The sequence below is a fragment of the Pollachius pollachius genome, assembly GCF_949987615.1.
Source record: "Pollachius pollachius genome assembly, chromosome: 1".
Taxonomy (NCBI): domain Eukaryota; kingdom Metazoa; phylum Chordata; class Actinopteri; order Gadiformes; family Gadidae; genus Pollachius; species Pollachius pollachius.
The window spans coordinates 7,650,929-7,666,554 of record NC_136934.1 but is presented as its reverse complement, the minus strand read 5'-3'; the positions used below and the strand labels follow the sequence as shown (position 1 = coordinate 7,666,554).

Here is a 15,626-nt window from a genome sequence, read left to right as displayed (position 1 = left end):
GTGCGGCAAATGAAATGGGTCATTTTTTATTTCATTCAGAGCAACATCTTCCACAGTAGGTCAGTGGTAATCACTATACATTGTAGCTGTTTTTCTTCTATCACTATTATAACAAAGTGTTAAATGAGGGATGAAAACCTTTGTACAGTAGCATCTCAGTGAGAGGGAGGCCACAAACACGTCATGGCACACAAAGCAGAAGCAACTACAGGTAGGAAGTCTACTGTCGACGTTTAAGACAATAAGAGGTGCATGGAAGGAAGGTACGAAGGAGCAGCAAAACTTGATTCAAGTCTACTTCCAAACGGGCTTATAACTGTTCGGGGGGGAAGGGGATTAAGGAGAGCTTCTAGTCCATGCCCTAGGTGGCTTTACTCTACAGTGCCAATCGGTTGGTGGTGGATGGAAGCGTTGAGTAGTTTCACCAAGAGTGCACATGTGAACACATGGCAGTCAGAGTTAAAAAGGAAAACCCTTTGAAAATGTGCTGTAAACTTAAAAGGAGACCTAACTTAACTCTTGAAACAGGTTTCAAAAAGGAGGTACAAATATGTATGAAGGAAATAAAACAGGACGTGTTATAGTCTAAACCAAACCGCCATGCAAGATAAAAAAAATCAACTGTAAAATAATCTAAAAAAAGAAAAGTTCCATCATTACACCAGACAAGTCCCGTGTTCTGTGGCATCGGAAGGCGGCTGTGCCAAACATCTAGTGGTTACATGTCTGTGCAGCCCGTAGACCTCTTCAGCCACCATGTCTACACAGCACGTGGCCTTTTGGGATTTATCTGCTTACTGGCTTGCTCTTCGTCCTGGAGTGCTGAGCGGAATGACTTCACTTTGTCTGAGAGAGAGCGAGAGAGAGAGAGAGAGAGAGAGAGAGAGAGAGAGAGAGAGAGAGAGAGAGAGAGAGAGAGAGAGAGAGAGAGAGAGAGAGAGATTCATTTGTTGTTGAGCTGGGTTGGGCAAGAAGAGTGTGATAATGCGATAAGTCGTTGGCACCGTTATTACCTCGGAGTTCGGTGAGAATGTCTATCTTCTGGTCTAGGATCTGCTCCAGCTGGGTGGCATAGGTGTCCACATCATAGTCCACCTCCTCCGTCATCTCCAGCAGCACCTTCTCATCCTCCAGCCACCGGATGGACTCCTACCACACACACACACACACACACACACACATTGAACAAAGCGGTTAAATGTAGGACGATATATTGACGAAACCTCCATACATTTAGATATGGTGAATCGGTGTTCTCTGTGGCTGCACCTGGAAAACAGCTCGGTGGTCTTCAAGGACCTGCTCCTCCATCTCCCCCATCTGAGAGACGGCCTCGTGGAAGGTGTACAGCTGAGGGGACATCTCCTCCTCCTAGGACCACACACAGGGCAAACTCAATGATCTCCACATGTGCAAGAGCACAGCCAGAAAAAAACCGACAACGTTTTGCAGATGCGAGATTAGTTGTACTGTAGATTACGGGAACCGTAGTAGTTTTTCTGCATGCCCCGGGGCCAGAGGCTTAGTTGTTACTAGGTCATACAGTTGCCTTTTGCTGCAACTATGGGAACAGTGTTGTCCACCGTGACCGATCAAATATTTGGCCCAAAGTAATTACACCTCTGAACCAATATGACACAACACTAATGGAAACCCTGCATTATTCAGGCTTTCCTTTCAACCAAAGTCACGTCTTTTTTTCACTATGGACGTAGTTCAATGGATAGTCCGTTTTCCCAGACCACTACTGGTTTCAACCGCTTCCTGTTAAATAAGTAAGTAAGCTTAAGGTGTGTTTGAGATGCCTCGTACACCACCCGCAGGAGTCGCTCGTGACGTAATTTCCTGGCTTGTAGCACTAATAGCGTTCCCGTTTGTCTTTGTGAGTCATTGGCCAGTCATTGTTAGCTACATTAGCCTCTTTAACAAACCAGCTCGAAAAAAAACAACAAAACTTCCATCGTACTCACAGCAAGGCCGTGCAATGCATCAATTTGTGACCAGATTAAAACAGCAATGCAATCAAGTTTGTTACAGCATTTAAAGCAACATTAAAATGACATGGTTCAAATACAAAGTAAATACATCTCTTTACAGACGCAGCCATTTTTGTTTGTCGAGTCGTACGCCGTACGATCAGCCTCACTGAACTCGGTACACTCTCAGAATCCCGAGTGGAACCGACCAAAAAGGGGGGCGTGCCTCGGTGAAATGCCACGAGAAAGCCGGGCGATTTCCCACTTTGCAACTCGTGCGGGTGGTGTACGATGCATCTGGAACACACCATATAACCGACGAGAGGCAAGCCCACATTTGCCCAATCCTCCTCACCTCATGGGACGGGCTCCATTCAGACCCCAGGGTACTTACGTTCTGCTCACAGAGCAGTTTGAGGTCGTCCCTCTGGGGCGAGCTGCTCAGCCAGTCCTCGTCCAGCAGCTCCATCTGGTTGACCACATGAATGTTGGGTCGGACCCCCTCCATCACCTGGTTGGCGTCCACAGTGAGCTCCTTCACCCTGCCAATCAAAACCACCCGAGGACAGACGTTGAACACACCTCTCATTAAAAAATAGGCTGGCACCAAGTTCGGGGGGAGTTGGGGGGTGGGGTGGGGGTTGGAATGAGTGTTGTGACCACATTAAATAATAAATGTAAAGAAAAACACATCACATATGCAATGGATGTCTTATGATAGCAATGAGACAGTGCAGATGCAGGGGCGATGTTACAAAACGTCCTCAACGCCTGAACTACATTCGTTTCATTCCCCTTAGAGAGGGATCGCTCCGAGGTCGGCGGTGAACAAGGGAGACCCGTGGATATATCCTCTCTGCCGCCCCCCAGGGATTCCTGCGTAAAGTGCTTAAGACTGACACCAAACTGAATTGCATTTTTAATTAAAGGTGTTATATTATACCACCAGGTGTGAGTGTGCCGAGCAGTTACAAGCCGTTTTGAGAATCTGCCTCTTCTGACATCACAAGTGGGCGTGTCCACCTAGATGTATAACGGATAGAGGAGCAACGATTGCTACAGTCCACGGGATAGGCTGGTAAGCCTGATCTATCTAGCACTCATCTAGTGACATCTAGATGACATCACACACACCGATTGTCAGAACTACTTGTAACGGCTAATCACACTCACACATGGTGGTGTAATATGTCACCTTTGAGACTGACACCTTAGTGGATTGCGTTGTTACTTAATGAGGCCGGAGTGGTCTGATCTGCTACCAGCGCCCCCTTGTTCCGGACCTGCCTTGTGCGGCGCTTATGAACGAGCCCCGGCTGAGAGAGCTTATCCACGGGGAGTCCATTAAACAAAAAGCTCATTCTGCACCATGCTACTTCGACTGCATTAGCAACGCCAATACAAAGCGGGCACCTTGCTTATGCGGATTAGTGACGTCACCTGGAAGGGTTGCTTAGCTGACCGCAGTGACCTGCCTTTCAAAGTAGTAGGGAATCTGAAGGCTGGGTTATGGTTCCACGTTGACGCAACACAATGACCACGCAGACGCTTCGACGCAGTCGTGATCCTGTTTTTGCTCCGACCAATCACAGCCTTTGCAGCTGCGTCGCCTCGACGCAAGGTTACAATTTTTGGGAGGCGCACGCCAGGCACTTGCGGAGGACGCAAGGAGGGTCCGGACAAGGACGTAATGGGTCCATAAACGCCCTTGCGTTGCGTCGACATGGAAAACATAACTACGCCTTTAGTTCAGTGTCAAGGCTGTTCCTGTTGCACTGCGGCCTCATTGCTGATGGTGACACGTAGAGAAGCCCCTCCCACAGCCAGACTGTGACTAACCCATAAGGAGAGAAAACCACCCCAAGGCGCCAGCAGAAAGCCAAGGATGAAGGTGGAATGCAGGTCGACACAGGGCGGAGGAGTGGATGTGCAGGTGAATGGAAGAAGAGGGAAACCCAAGACAGAAGCAGACGAAGGAGGGGTCTGTAGCAACCAGGACCCAGAAAAATGGGTGGTGGGGATGGGGGGTGCATGCTGTGTGTCTTATTTAGGATAATAGGGGGAATGCTTAACCTGCTAGGGGAGGTGGCGACAAAGTCATCATAGTCAAAGGTATTGGTGGGCGAGTGGTCAGGGCGGCTGCCCTGGCCGCCCTGCTGGGAGAAGGGGATGTCTGAGGGGCTAATCCCAAACTCCTTGACTCTGCACCGAGGCAGCAGGCACACCAGGAGCACGCACACACACACACACACACACACACACACACACACACACACACACACACACACACACAACAGGAAAAAAAGAGAGCAGGGGAGAAAGAGAAGGGATACGACAGTCAGAAATCAACTACTGACAGAGGAAACTTCATTCGACATGTCACCCGTTCTCTGGCTGGCCTTCGATTCTATACATACCGACAACCAACTGGTCAACACGTCTATGCGTAGACCTTATGGCTTCGGCCATCTTTGAGTTTAAGGTGTATACCATGAAATACAGACACAGTCGGAACCATCAAGTCATTTCGAATCACTATATTCCAAATTCTTACCTGTTGGCGTAGCGTAGAGTGTTTAGCGTATTCTCACAGGAAGTCATACCAGGAGAGATGGTTGCAATCTGCGCACAAAAGGAGACCATTCAGGACACTTCATATTGAAAGAGGCTCAAGTCTCTCAAATTGAAAGGACTCAAATGGAGAGCACTAAATAACATCTATGTAGATGAGCAACATGTGGACGATTGCACTGACCATGCATGTGCGCGAGTTCTCCCCGATGAAGGAGTCTCTGAGGACCTGTGTGAGTTTACTGGCTCTGAACGGGGTGTGGGGCTTGTTGAGACCCAGAGCCCTGATGCACTCCTGATGGACGGACAAGGGGAGAGAGACAGAGAGACAGAGAGAGAGAGAGAGAGAGACAGAGACAGAGACAGAGAGACAGAGACAGAGAGAGAGAGAGACAGAGAGATAGAGAGACAGAGACAGAGAGAGAGAGAGGGAGAGAGAGAGACAGAGAGAGAGAGACAGGTAGAAAGAGAGACACCGGTCAGCATCATACCATCCAGGGGATGAACTCACTCAAGGGTACGACAAACGACAAAAAGTCCAAACAAACCCTTACGCGTCACAAACGAAAAGATGTCAGGGACAATAATAATAATTTATCCTCTTTAATAATGGACTACTAATTAAAGAAATCGATAATGTGACAAAAAATAGAACCAAAAAAAAAAAATCTACGGTTATAAAGTAGCGTCCTTCGCAGTGGTCTGTTTGTGACATACTGAAGGTCCTCACTGACCAATCAGAATGGAGCATTCAACAAAGCGGCGCAATAAATCGCCTTAAACCATTTGCCACTGAGGGGTCAGTGCGCCTGCAGCCTCAGGCGGCCCCCCTTGCGGCCCCCCTTGCGTACCTTGAGCGCCAGCAGGCTCTTGTTGATCTCGGCGCCCTCCAGGCGGGTCTGCCGGTCGGCGCTGGACGTGTCGGCGCCGCGCTCGTTCCCTGCCAGGTCGATGAGGGAGAACTTGCCGTGCATCTTGCCCTTCCGTCGCAGGATGATCTGGAAGACGGCGTGGCTACGCGACGAGTGGGCGTTGGCCGACGTCTGCCCCGACGTTCTGGAGCCGTGGCGATGGACCCGGGAGGAAGAGAGTCCAGGTTAGGGAGGTGAGGCGTGGCTGCTGATTACGGTTCCACGTCGACGCAACGACCAAGCAGACGCTTCGACGCAGTCGTGAACCTGTTTTGGTTCTGCGTCGGGTTTTAGTGAGCGGACCAATCACAGCCCTTGCTGCTGCGTCGCCTCGACGCAAGGAGGGTCCGCAAGGACGTAATGGGTCGGTCAACCCCCCTTGCGTTGCGTCGACGTGGAACCATAATCAGCCCTTGACAGACGGAGAAGGAGGATGGCCGGTGTACCTGCAGCTGTTGCCGATCTCTATCAGTTTGAGGACGTCTTCTGTGCATTTGACGTCTTTCTCCTGAAGGCCGACCACTTGGACCTGCTGTTTCCCATCCTCCAGGACCCTCAGCTTGGTCTTATGGTTCAGCAGGTCGAATACCTGCAACACAAACGATGGTGGCCACTGTTTGTTATTGGATGAATTGATGTGCGTCCCGTTTCATGCCCTTTCCAGAGTAAAAGATCCTGTAAAGGTTGGGTGCAGATTGTGTACCTTGCCGCTGTAGATTTCAAAGAAGGTTGCGTACACTTGTAGATCTAGCTTTTTGTAGTTGGGTTTCTTCAACATGACGAACACGTCCCGTGCTGCAGGTCACACAAACAGGGACAGATGGATCCAGAAGTTAGATTTGGATTGAAGTGACAAAAACCGAATAGATAATCAATTGGAAATGAATCATTTGAATCACATACCAGCTAATGCATAAACTCCCTTTGCACAATCCTGGTTCTTTCCAGAGAAATCGCCTCCCATAGTCTAAAATATCAAAAAACACAACATGAACACAGTGATCCCAACATAAACCCAACAATCAATATTCTGTAGGGATTGATAACATACACAAACTAACATTTTTTTAGCTGATGAATCTACGGGATGATATAGCCTCAATGCATCATTATTTTAGTAGCATGGTTTATTGATCCAGAAATTAGCAACTCCAAACACGCAACTCACATGCGTTTTTCCACTGCCCGTCTGTCCATAGGCAAAGCAAGTGGCCATGCCCCTCTCAAAGATAGTCTCCACCAGCGGCCGGGCGGTGAACCTAGAAGGCGGGTCAGAGCATGCTCACTCACTTCATCCAACTGTAGATTCAAAGTACTGCACCAGAGGAATATGAGGACTGTAGTTATGACTGCGGAGATAGCCACGGCAACAAACAATCCCTACATTTTGCCATTAAGAGAATGGAACATATTCAGCAACATGGCAGCCGTTCAGCTGAACCGACCTGTAGACCATCTCGTTGGTAGTGCTGTCGTCGAAGGTGTAGTCGAAGCGGAACGTTTGGTTCTCCAGGAAGCGGGTGAGGTCCACCTTCTGCTTGGGTTCGTGCACCATCACGACATCTTTACTGGGAATGGTGATCACGTCCAGGTCCTTCATGGTCAACTCTGCAAGGCAGCGGTACACTCAATGGCAAAGACACAGACGCTATTGGAGGCCAACGGAGCCTGTTAGAATCAGAGTTAGGAGTGATATCCGGCCGTACCCTTCTTGTTGAGCGGACGTTTCCTCACACAAACACATATTCTGTGCTCTTCAATCTGGAAAACGACAAAGATTAATTATTTGTTGGATGTAAACAACAACCATTATTTATTTATTTATTGTGTGTCTTATAACTTGTATCACACAAACACACACACACACGTCTTTACTACAAGAACACCACCGCCAACAGTAAGTTGATTCTATGGAAACTGGGCTCCACTCACCAGATCTGCGGTGGTCAGAGGCCGGTAGTCCAGGCTGGCTCTGAAATCTCTAATCATGTACATGATCTCATAGTTGGGGATGGTAGTATCCACCTCCTGAGAGAGTAAGCCCAAGAGAGGAGCCGGAGACGGGAGGAAGAGAGGATCTGTGAGTGCTGCTGCACTCTGTACCAACATCAAACAACGGAACAATAGCTTGTTTGTGTTTCACCAGCAGTTAGCCATCGTGATCGTCTCTATCGCAATTTACATTCTGTACAAAATCGAATATTTGGGGCTCAAATAATGACCTGGCATGACACTACTAAGACATTATGTAGACAAATACATGATACAATGCTATCGTTCTAAATTCGAAAAACACTTATTCTGGGTGCATCACCATCAGCGGGGGGCACAGACTAAATGTGATGGGCCAGCTGCCTGCCGGAAAGACCCGGTGTCGCGCCCCGGCGGCGCCGTACCTGTGCCCTCTTCTCCCTGAGCTCCTGCTGCTGGATCCGCCGTCGTTCCCTCTTCTCCTGCAGCTTCTCCACCTCCTTCACGCAGTTCGATTTCCGCCTCGCTGCCATCCGGAATGGGGAAAAAAATTGTTCACTTAGGTCTTCTCCGTCGCCACGCCTTCGGTCTTCTTTTGAAGACCTGCTCTAACACCCTTCCATGTTTGCATTGATCCCTGGCAAACGATTACAGCATTGTAAAACTCTTGGTTGTCTTGTCTGAGCCGAGGCTGTGGGAAGGCTTTGACCTCCGTCTTTGATTGCCGCTGTAACAAGAGAGTGAGGAGCTGGCACATACTGACTCCAGTGCTGCCAGCCACTTTGAATATCCCTCCCTCCCCAACACCGTCTTATGGACTGGATTCTTTCCCCACTTTTGTGGAATCAATGCATTTGCTACATCATTCGGAGTAACTGAATGATTTCAAAAAGAAAAGGCACCCATTGAATTGATTCCAATCCACCAGAATAATACCCCTCAATCCACCAATCTCAAGTTCACAGACGGTCCATAGAATTGGAGCTCAGAAGCGTCCACAACACCAAGGTTACCCAAAGAAAGAAAGTGCAGATGGTAAGAAAAACATCCATTTGTTTGTGATTCTCTGGAGAGGTTTTTAAGGAAAAGGACCCCCACCCGCTCCAAACCTGCCGCCCCCTTCTCCAGGCCACCCTGCTGGAGCCCAGCGCCAGAGCCCAATCACTGGCCCCAGGCCCAGAGGGCCTGACCGCCACAGGGATTAACAACCAGCTCTGACCCGGCCCGAGGAGAGGGCGGGTGGCTTCACTAGGCCCCAAAGCAGCGGGAAAGGAGAGGGTTGCTCAGCGATGTTTGAGTGAATGCAGGGGGTGGGGGGGGGGTGCAGAGGGGTAGAGTGAGATGATGGTAATTGATGGTGTTTAAAAAAGGATCCATGCAGTGGCCCAGGTCTCCCTCTGTGTGCCCGCTTAGGCCTGTTGTGATTCAGCAGAATTAAGAAGAGTAACAGACACGCAGCACGACAGCTGCGGCAGAAACCCTGTTTTTTTCCCCCCCTCCTAATTCCCAGAAAGCCTGTCTGCTGGAGGGATTGAGCGTGTGCTACTTCACCACAGCCTATGAAAAAAAATACATCCAGCAGACATTTTGGAAGCACTACAGACCCAAAAGTACTTGACGTTATCTTTCGCCATTCTAGCTGAAGCTCCATTGGAATCACCACAATGCGTTTAGGGTGAGATAAGAGGCAGTTGATACATACAAAGCTGTCCAAACTCCTTTCTGGTTAGAGGGCGAGGTGAGGACTCTGTGATAAACATGCGGTTAACAACACATTACAATCAGGTCGGTTACCTTTCCTAGAACAACATTGCAATAAAATACACAATACCAGAAATACACTAAATAAATATAAACAAGGTTATAAAGGTAGTGCAAATGCCCGATGGCACTCCTGATTGGGCTTTATCGAATGCATATTCATATATCTTAAAAATGCATGACAGCATTGGTTTGCAAACTAACTTTATGCTGGTGTATTCACCCACTCCTTGTGCTCAGGTAGAGAAACATTGAGGTTCTGTGGGCCAGAGACAATGAAATGACGAGAGTTGAGTGTGTGTGTGTGGGTGGGTGTGTGCGTGTTACCATTCTGCAGCTGCTGGGCGGTCTGAGCTTGGGTAGGCTGAGCAGGCTGCTGGGCCGGGGGGGGGGGGGGCTGGGGCTGGCTCTGGTTGAGGAGGCTGTGCTGCCCGGGCCCTGGTCGTCACCACTGGGCGCCGACACGGTGGGGAGAGAGAAGGTTTTAGGTGTGAACTGCATGGTCCCATCCTGAGGGTGAAACCTGTACACAGCTCAGACGTTCTCCCACCTCGGTTATCCCTGGATGGAGCTTCAATTTTGGAAGGCGCGATCGTCCGCCGGTTCTGAAAGAAAGGCTATATGGTCATTAATTATAGGATGATAATAAGGTAAACCATAATCAGCACATTAGCCCGTTTTGCACACTTTTTTTTCTTAAACAGTGTGCCAAATGTGTGCTGATTTTTCCAGCAACCCCCAATGACTTTTGACTTCCATCTTGCCCGAGTTCCATGTAGTAGAACCATAAATAGAACAGTAGCCACCTGCAGGCCGGATTACAGCAGATTAGAGGGACCTCCTCGGTTACACAGGGTTATTAACCGTGATGCTCATGCAGCATTTTGGATGGCATGGTACCCTTAATACAGGATATAATCACCAAGGTAACAGATGTATAATTCAACACAAATCATTGCATGGCGAGTCTCCCAGAGGTGTAGACAAACAACGCCCCACGCGACCTGTATGCACTTAGTAGGTCAGCCTGGGACATTGTGGGGGAACTAATGCACATATAAGGTTTCCAGTGGTGTCACTGAAGTACCAGAGAATGACAAAGACTAGCTGCTATCCACACTTAACTTACTCTCCATCTGCAATTTCTTGATTCAAAATGACAAACCCAAGAAATACGCATGCGCCTCTCCAAACAAAGTTATAGAATAATATAAAGATGCGTATAGTGATCAAGATTCACGTGATATATCAGTTGGACACCAACCTAGATATTTATTGAATGAGGGTGGCTGTAATGTTTCTACAGTAAAGCCATAGGGCACATTCATATATAGATGGATAGAAAAGTTATTCATACAGAGAGCTCAATTAAGACTGTCAACAACTCTTTTACATGATGCCCTGTGTACGGACAATAAAGACGCACATCAAAAAACAACAGATGAAAAATAGCAAATCAATGGAATTCAGTAAAAACCAGAGTAATCAGAGTATCAGAATAATATCTAGGTTGTATGTAGTCGAGTTATGGGAATTTGACCAGGAATTTATTCATGCCATTCTCCCCAGGCCCCCCTCTGTCCTCTTTTCATTCAGATAGACGCCATGGTCCCACCTTTGCGATTTTGTTGATTTTGACGGACGAAGGTGTGGGAGGAGGTGGTGTATCTGGGCTTGGTGCCATCTCCTCCTCCGGAGCCAAATCTGCATTTAGTGCAAATATACTCTCCAAGTCGATCTACCAAACAGAAGCAGGGTTACAGTCTATTCTGAATTGCATAATTTTCTTGTTAAAGCGCTGCATTAACATCTGGAGTTCAACATCATTGTGATCCCGCATTCAGAAATGGAAACTAATGATGGGATCAGCTTGGGACAGGGCAGACGGCAGCATTTACAGTCACACGATCAGCTCAGCGGTCCACAATGTGCCAGCCAAACTCAATAATTGTCACCGGTTTAAATGCATAGCCATCAGACTCTAACCACAATCAGCCCGACTCTAGTTAATGTGCGAGTGCATAACATGGCCCTTGGTGTTGTAGAACTGACAGTGCCTGTGATCTGCACAGCTCTTGGATGTCTTCAGATACATTATTCATCAACCTGAGCGAGCGTAGCGGAGGCCGCCCCCGTTGCCTTGGCACATGACGGCCGCCGGTGTAGTACCTCTTTCCCTTTTGTGTCGCCATTTTCTATCCACTCCACGGTGACGCTCTCGTTGTCCTCGTTCAGGGAGGTCACCATGGCCTGGTGTATTCGCCCTGTTGATGGAGCAGAGTGGAGCCGTTTTTAGATCAGTGTGTTTAGGTAACAGACATGCTGGTGGACCACTGCAGAGATTCTAAAAGGCAGCTTGTCAATGAATATAATAATATGCATTAAATGCGTGTGCTCAACTGTTACTTACTTGCTAAAGATTCTGATTTTTGGGTACCAATAGGGGTTTCCTCAATAGAAAATTAAAGCTGACTGACACAGTTTTGTTGACAAAGTGTAGCATCATTGCATCTCATTCGGCTTCAATCTGAGCCAATGAAGGTACAATATGGGACAAAGGTGACCTCTGTGGCTCAGCCAAACCAACGCTCTTTTGATGTTTTGAGTGTCATATAGAATGATGCAGTCGAAAGGGCCAAGGGGAATCCTGTCATGCTCAGCTTTGAGTTCCTGAGGTTTCAGATGAAAGCAATACAATAAAAAGGCTGGCCTTGATGGAGCAGGCTCTCACCCTTAAGGTTTAGTAACGGCCCATCAGAGAGAACGTCCGATGCAAGAGGCCAGCGCAGCAGCTGTAGCTAGACTTCTTGTCTCGCCCATCATAACGCCAGCTGCCAGGGGCAAAGCATCGATTCTCATCCATCTGACTAAACCACAGGTTGTGAAACACCCAGCACGGACTAGGGAAATGTGGTGTTCCCGTATCCATTATTCAGAGAGAGGAGAGGGGAAATGAGCTTTGATGCTTTTACTGATTTCTGCTTTTGAACACTCCGTTTACAATAGCGTTAAATGCAAGAAGAGCAGAGGAACTGAGTGAACAAAGAAAGCCTGGGGTATATTAAACCACTAGATTAGGGCTAATCTAATGTGAAATCAACTGCACTGTAGAATAATTGGTCTAAAAATACAGAAATAGTCTATCTTTATTCATTATAACTGCCAGTGGCTGCAACTGTCTGTTTTTTGGTGAGAACATACCAGGCCTTAACAGGACATAATAAGGTTGAACATGGCAATTTAAATTAAATAACAAGTCAACGCAAATGACCAATGTAAGGAGCTCCGACCTTTAGCAATAGAGGCAATACATTTTAATCCATTACAAAAATATATAATTAAATGCAGATTATAAATTACAACAGTGAATTCGTAATACGGTAGATTAGGGGGCTACTCTGGCAAGCAGCAGACCTGTAGTTGCTGACACACCACAGCACAACTTTTAAGAAATGAAAGCTGGAGCAGAGCGAGGTGTGAAAGGGACTGCGACATTTTGGAATAGACAGCCAGGCAATTACCCACACAACGCCAAAAATAAAAACACCAAATACCCTGGCACTATGTTATTTTCCTGGGACAACATATTGTACATCTGTATGCCACTACAGAGCATTCAGTTAAGTGTGTAGTTTACTTCCATGAGTTTAGGGTAAGGGTAGGGTAATTGTACCTTATGACCAACTGTTATGCTGCACATTTGACACACATTGACTTTACTGTCCAATCTAACCTAGATCTAAAAAAAATCAAGTGTTTACATTTAGTAGGTAGATATAAATATATAGAATAATAAAAAAGCAGTTAATAAAATCGAATACATTTTCTCAGATCCCTCCATACTATAATTCCAATATGCATCGTATTTCTCCCCATCATCTAATACCAGGTTACAGGTTTCAGTGGCACGTTTAGTGTTACGACTGCACAATGAACCCCACAAAATATTGTGACCTTGAGTCACAATTCTTTGCAACCCCACTGCAATATGAAAAACAACATAATACTTGGTTTTATTTGTGATTATTTGTGATCAACACAACCTTGATGAGTCAGTCAGTCAACCATCCCATCCATGAGTCTCACTGGGTGTAAAACACAACCGTTTTCAGAAGGCAGGGTGGCCAGTATAACCTGTTGTAGCGTGAGCACAACTAACACCCACGTATCCAGATGTTTTTGTGCACGTGGAGTTTTGGTGCACGCGGAGCCCCACTCTTTGGCTCCAAGCCTTGAGACCTAAAGTTTTCTCACTGTTAAATACCCCCCAGTAGCCCAGTAGGGCTGAGGTAAAGAATACTTCTTTCAATGGGGATCAATAGAATCTTCAAATTCTCTCTTGTGTAATGCTGGGATTTTGATCTAGCAGGCCAGATCAAGCCTAGATGTTAGTGAATACACAAGGAGACACAAGCGGAGGAGAGTCTGCAGAGGAGAGATAGAGAGAGAGAGAGACCGCCAAGTACCCATTGACTAACAAAGGCACTTTGTCAAAACCTCTCTAAGACTAAAACAGGGGGAGATAACAACATAAGAACAGTCTGTGCCTAAGTATAGAATGATGCATATCATGGGATGAAAAAGGCAAAAAAGATTGAGAAAAAGTCTTGGCAGAATCAAGGGAGCTGGAACAGATGGGGTGGCGTGCTGGTGCTTAATAGATTGACTCTGGCTTGCCTTCACCAGAGCCCATCCTACCCCCCATCGCTAGGGCAATCCCTACTCAGGGCACGTCACCAGCTAGCCAGAGACTAGACGAGTAGAACCTTTTCATGTTTACTTTTGACAGCTTGTTCAACCATTAACTTTAAAAGAGCGCCAACCCGTCCCCTGGAAAAATAATGAGCCGGTTTCAGTTGAATGTAATCAACAGAAACAAACAACAAAGCTAATTTGCTTTGGTTATGTTGACTCAAACACAGCAGGGTGTTGCCTTTTTCGGTATGGGCGAGTTGATCAAATATCAACCTTTTATGCGCTCATTTTTTACACACAGACATCATCCTCGGTTCATTTCATGCCGGGGCCACTTCGGTTTGCATCTATTGATTTAGCAAACCCCATGATCTCATCAGAGACACAAGAAACACATTTACAAAGTATCTGGTCCAAGGAGCGGAAGTACCCCAGACTTTCTTCCACCACTGCTAAAGACCTCTTTAAATATCTGCCCAAGACATGTATGTTCAACAACAACAAGGCCCTGCTCTTCAGTTCACTAAACCTGAGCTAAACGGAAGGATTACACTTTGGATTCCGACTCAGCCGGTCTCACTATTGGACCAAGGTTCATCCAGGTCCAATGTATGAATGACATGGATCATGGACAAATGGGTTTGTATCCTAGCTAACACCGGTGAAGCCTCCACCAGGCTCTGTTGTCTCGGTGAGCACGATAGATCAGTAGGGTACGAGTGAGCTAACCTCCATCAGCCCTAACAGCTTTGGGTAGGCTTACCGCACACCGAAGGCTGCACATCTAATGCTAGCTAATAGGCTAACGCGTCAATATTATGATGGCTTCGGTCAATGCCTTTTGTCTCGACTGTGTGTCCTACATCTGAAATGACACAAACTGGAGGCATCGCCAACGAAGCGAGGGGTGATCTCAATGAATTGACCGTAATCAAGTAGCTAGTAGTAAGTCAGTCCTCCCTGACATCCCTAGCGGTTAACGCTAACGTGCAGCTAACGCTAGCCTCTACATGATGCACTGCAGTCAACGACAACGGTTGCTGTCTTCCTCCGGCACAGCAACAAAGATAGTCACACAACTTTCACACACAAACACGCACACATACACACCGAGGGCAAGGGAATAAACAGCACGGAACTTACCATCACTGCGCTTTATCTCCACATAAGTTCCCACGACAATTTTCCCAAAACAAGACGCCATGATGCATCACTTAAATGTTGAATTAAAAAAGGTCCAAATTGTTTCTGTATTCGAAATAGACCCAAGCAATCGCTGCTCGCCGTCTTTGAGGGAGGAAGACGCAGCGAGCAGCGGGAACCAACCGACGTCGAGCGAGCAGCCACGGACTACTTCCGTGAGGACGTTTTCAAAATAAAAGACAAACATGTACGTTGATAGTATGGTTGTTCTTCAAAACAAGCAATGCAGTCTTTGGCGATTTCTTGTTCAGTATTGTCTTGTAGCTATGATATTACATATTCGGCGAGTTTGATATATTCATGATGTATGGCACTTTTGTAACTGGGAGAATCAGTCTTGGACTTTGCAGGATGATGAAACTTCCAGGACGGTGGTGTCATGGACACATCTCTTGTGGAGAGTTGAGTGTTATCATCATGATGTTGGTGATGATACAAACAGGATTATTTTTTTGTAATACGCAGAGCAACCGGAAGAAGTGGGGGAAGAGATATAATAAATACACTGATCTGATGGTGCTTAACAGGTGCATGACCT

At 47.0% G+C, this 15,626-nt stretch overlaps 1 protein-coding gene across 1 annotated transcript; it reads right to left on the bottom strand.

Annotated features, from left to right (window-relative positions):
• Window positions 1-10: 10 nt before the first annotated feature.
• LOC307076660 (kinesin-like protein KIF2A) lies at window positions 11-15,196 on the bottom strand. Its single transcript, XM_079737741.1, is given in 23 exon segments — window positions 11-846; window positions 1,014-1,149; window positions 1,270-1,371; window positions 2,371-2,518; window positions 4,050-4,178; window positions 4,531-4,598; window positions 4,732-4,842; window positions 5,399-5,603; window positions 5,905-6,047; window positions 6,162-6,253; window positions 6,362-6,425; window positions 6,627-6,717; window positions 6,904-7,066; window positions 7,165-7,219; window positions 7,391-7,486; window positions 7,855-7,955; window positions 9,132-9,176; window positions 9,518-9,590; window positions 9,592-9,641; window positions 9,741-9,795; window positions 10,806-10,928; window positions 11,360-11,454; window positions 15,029-15,196. Coding segments are annotated over 23 exon segments (2,292 nt in total). The 5' UTR covers window positions 15,090-15,196; the 3' UTR covers window positions 11-760.
• Window positions 15,197-15,626: the final 430 nt, after the last annotated feature.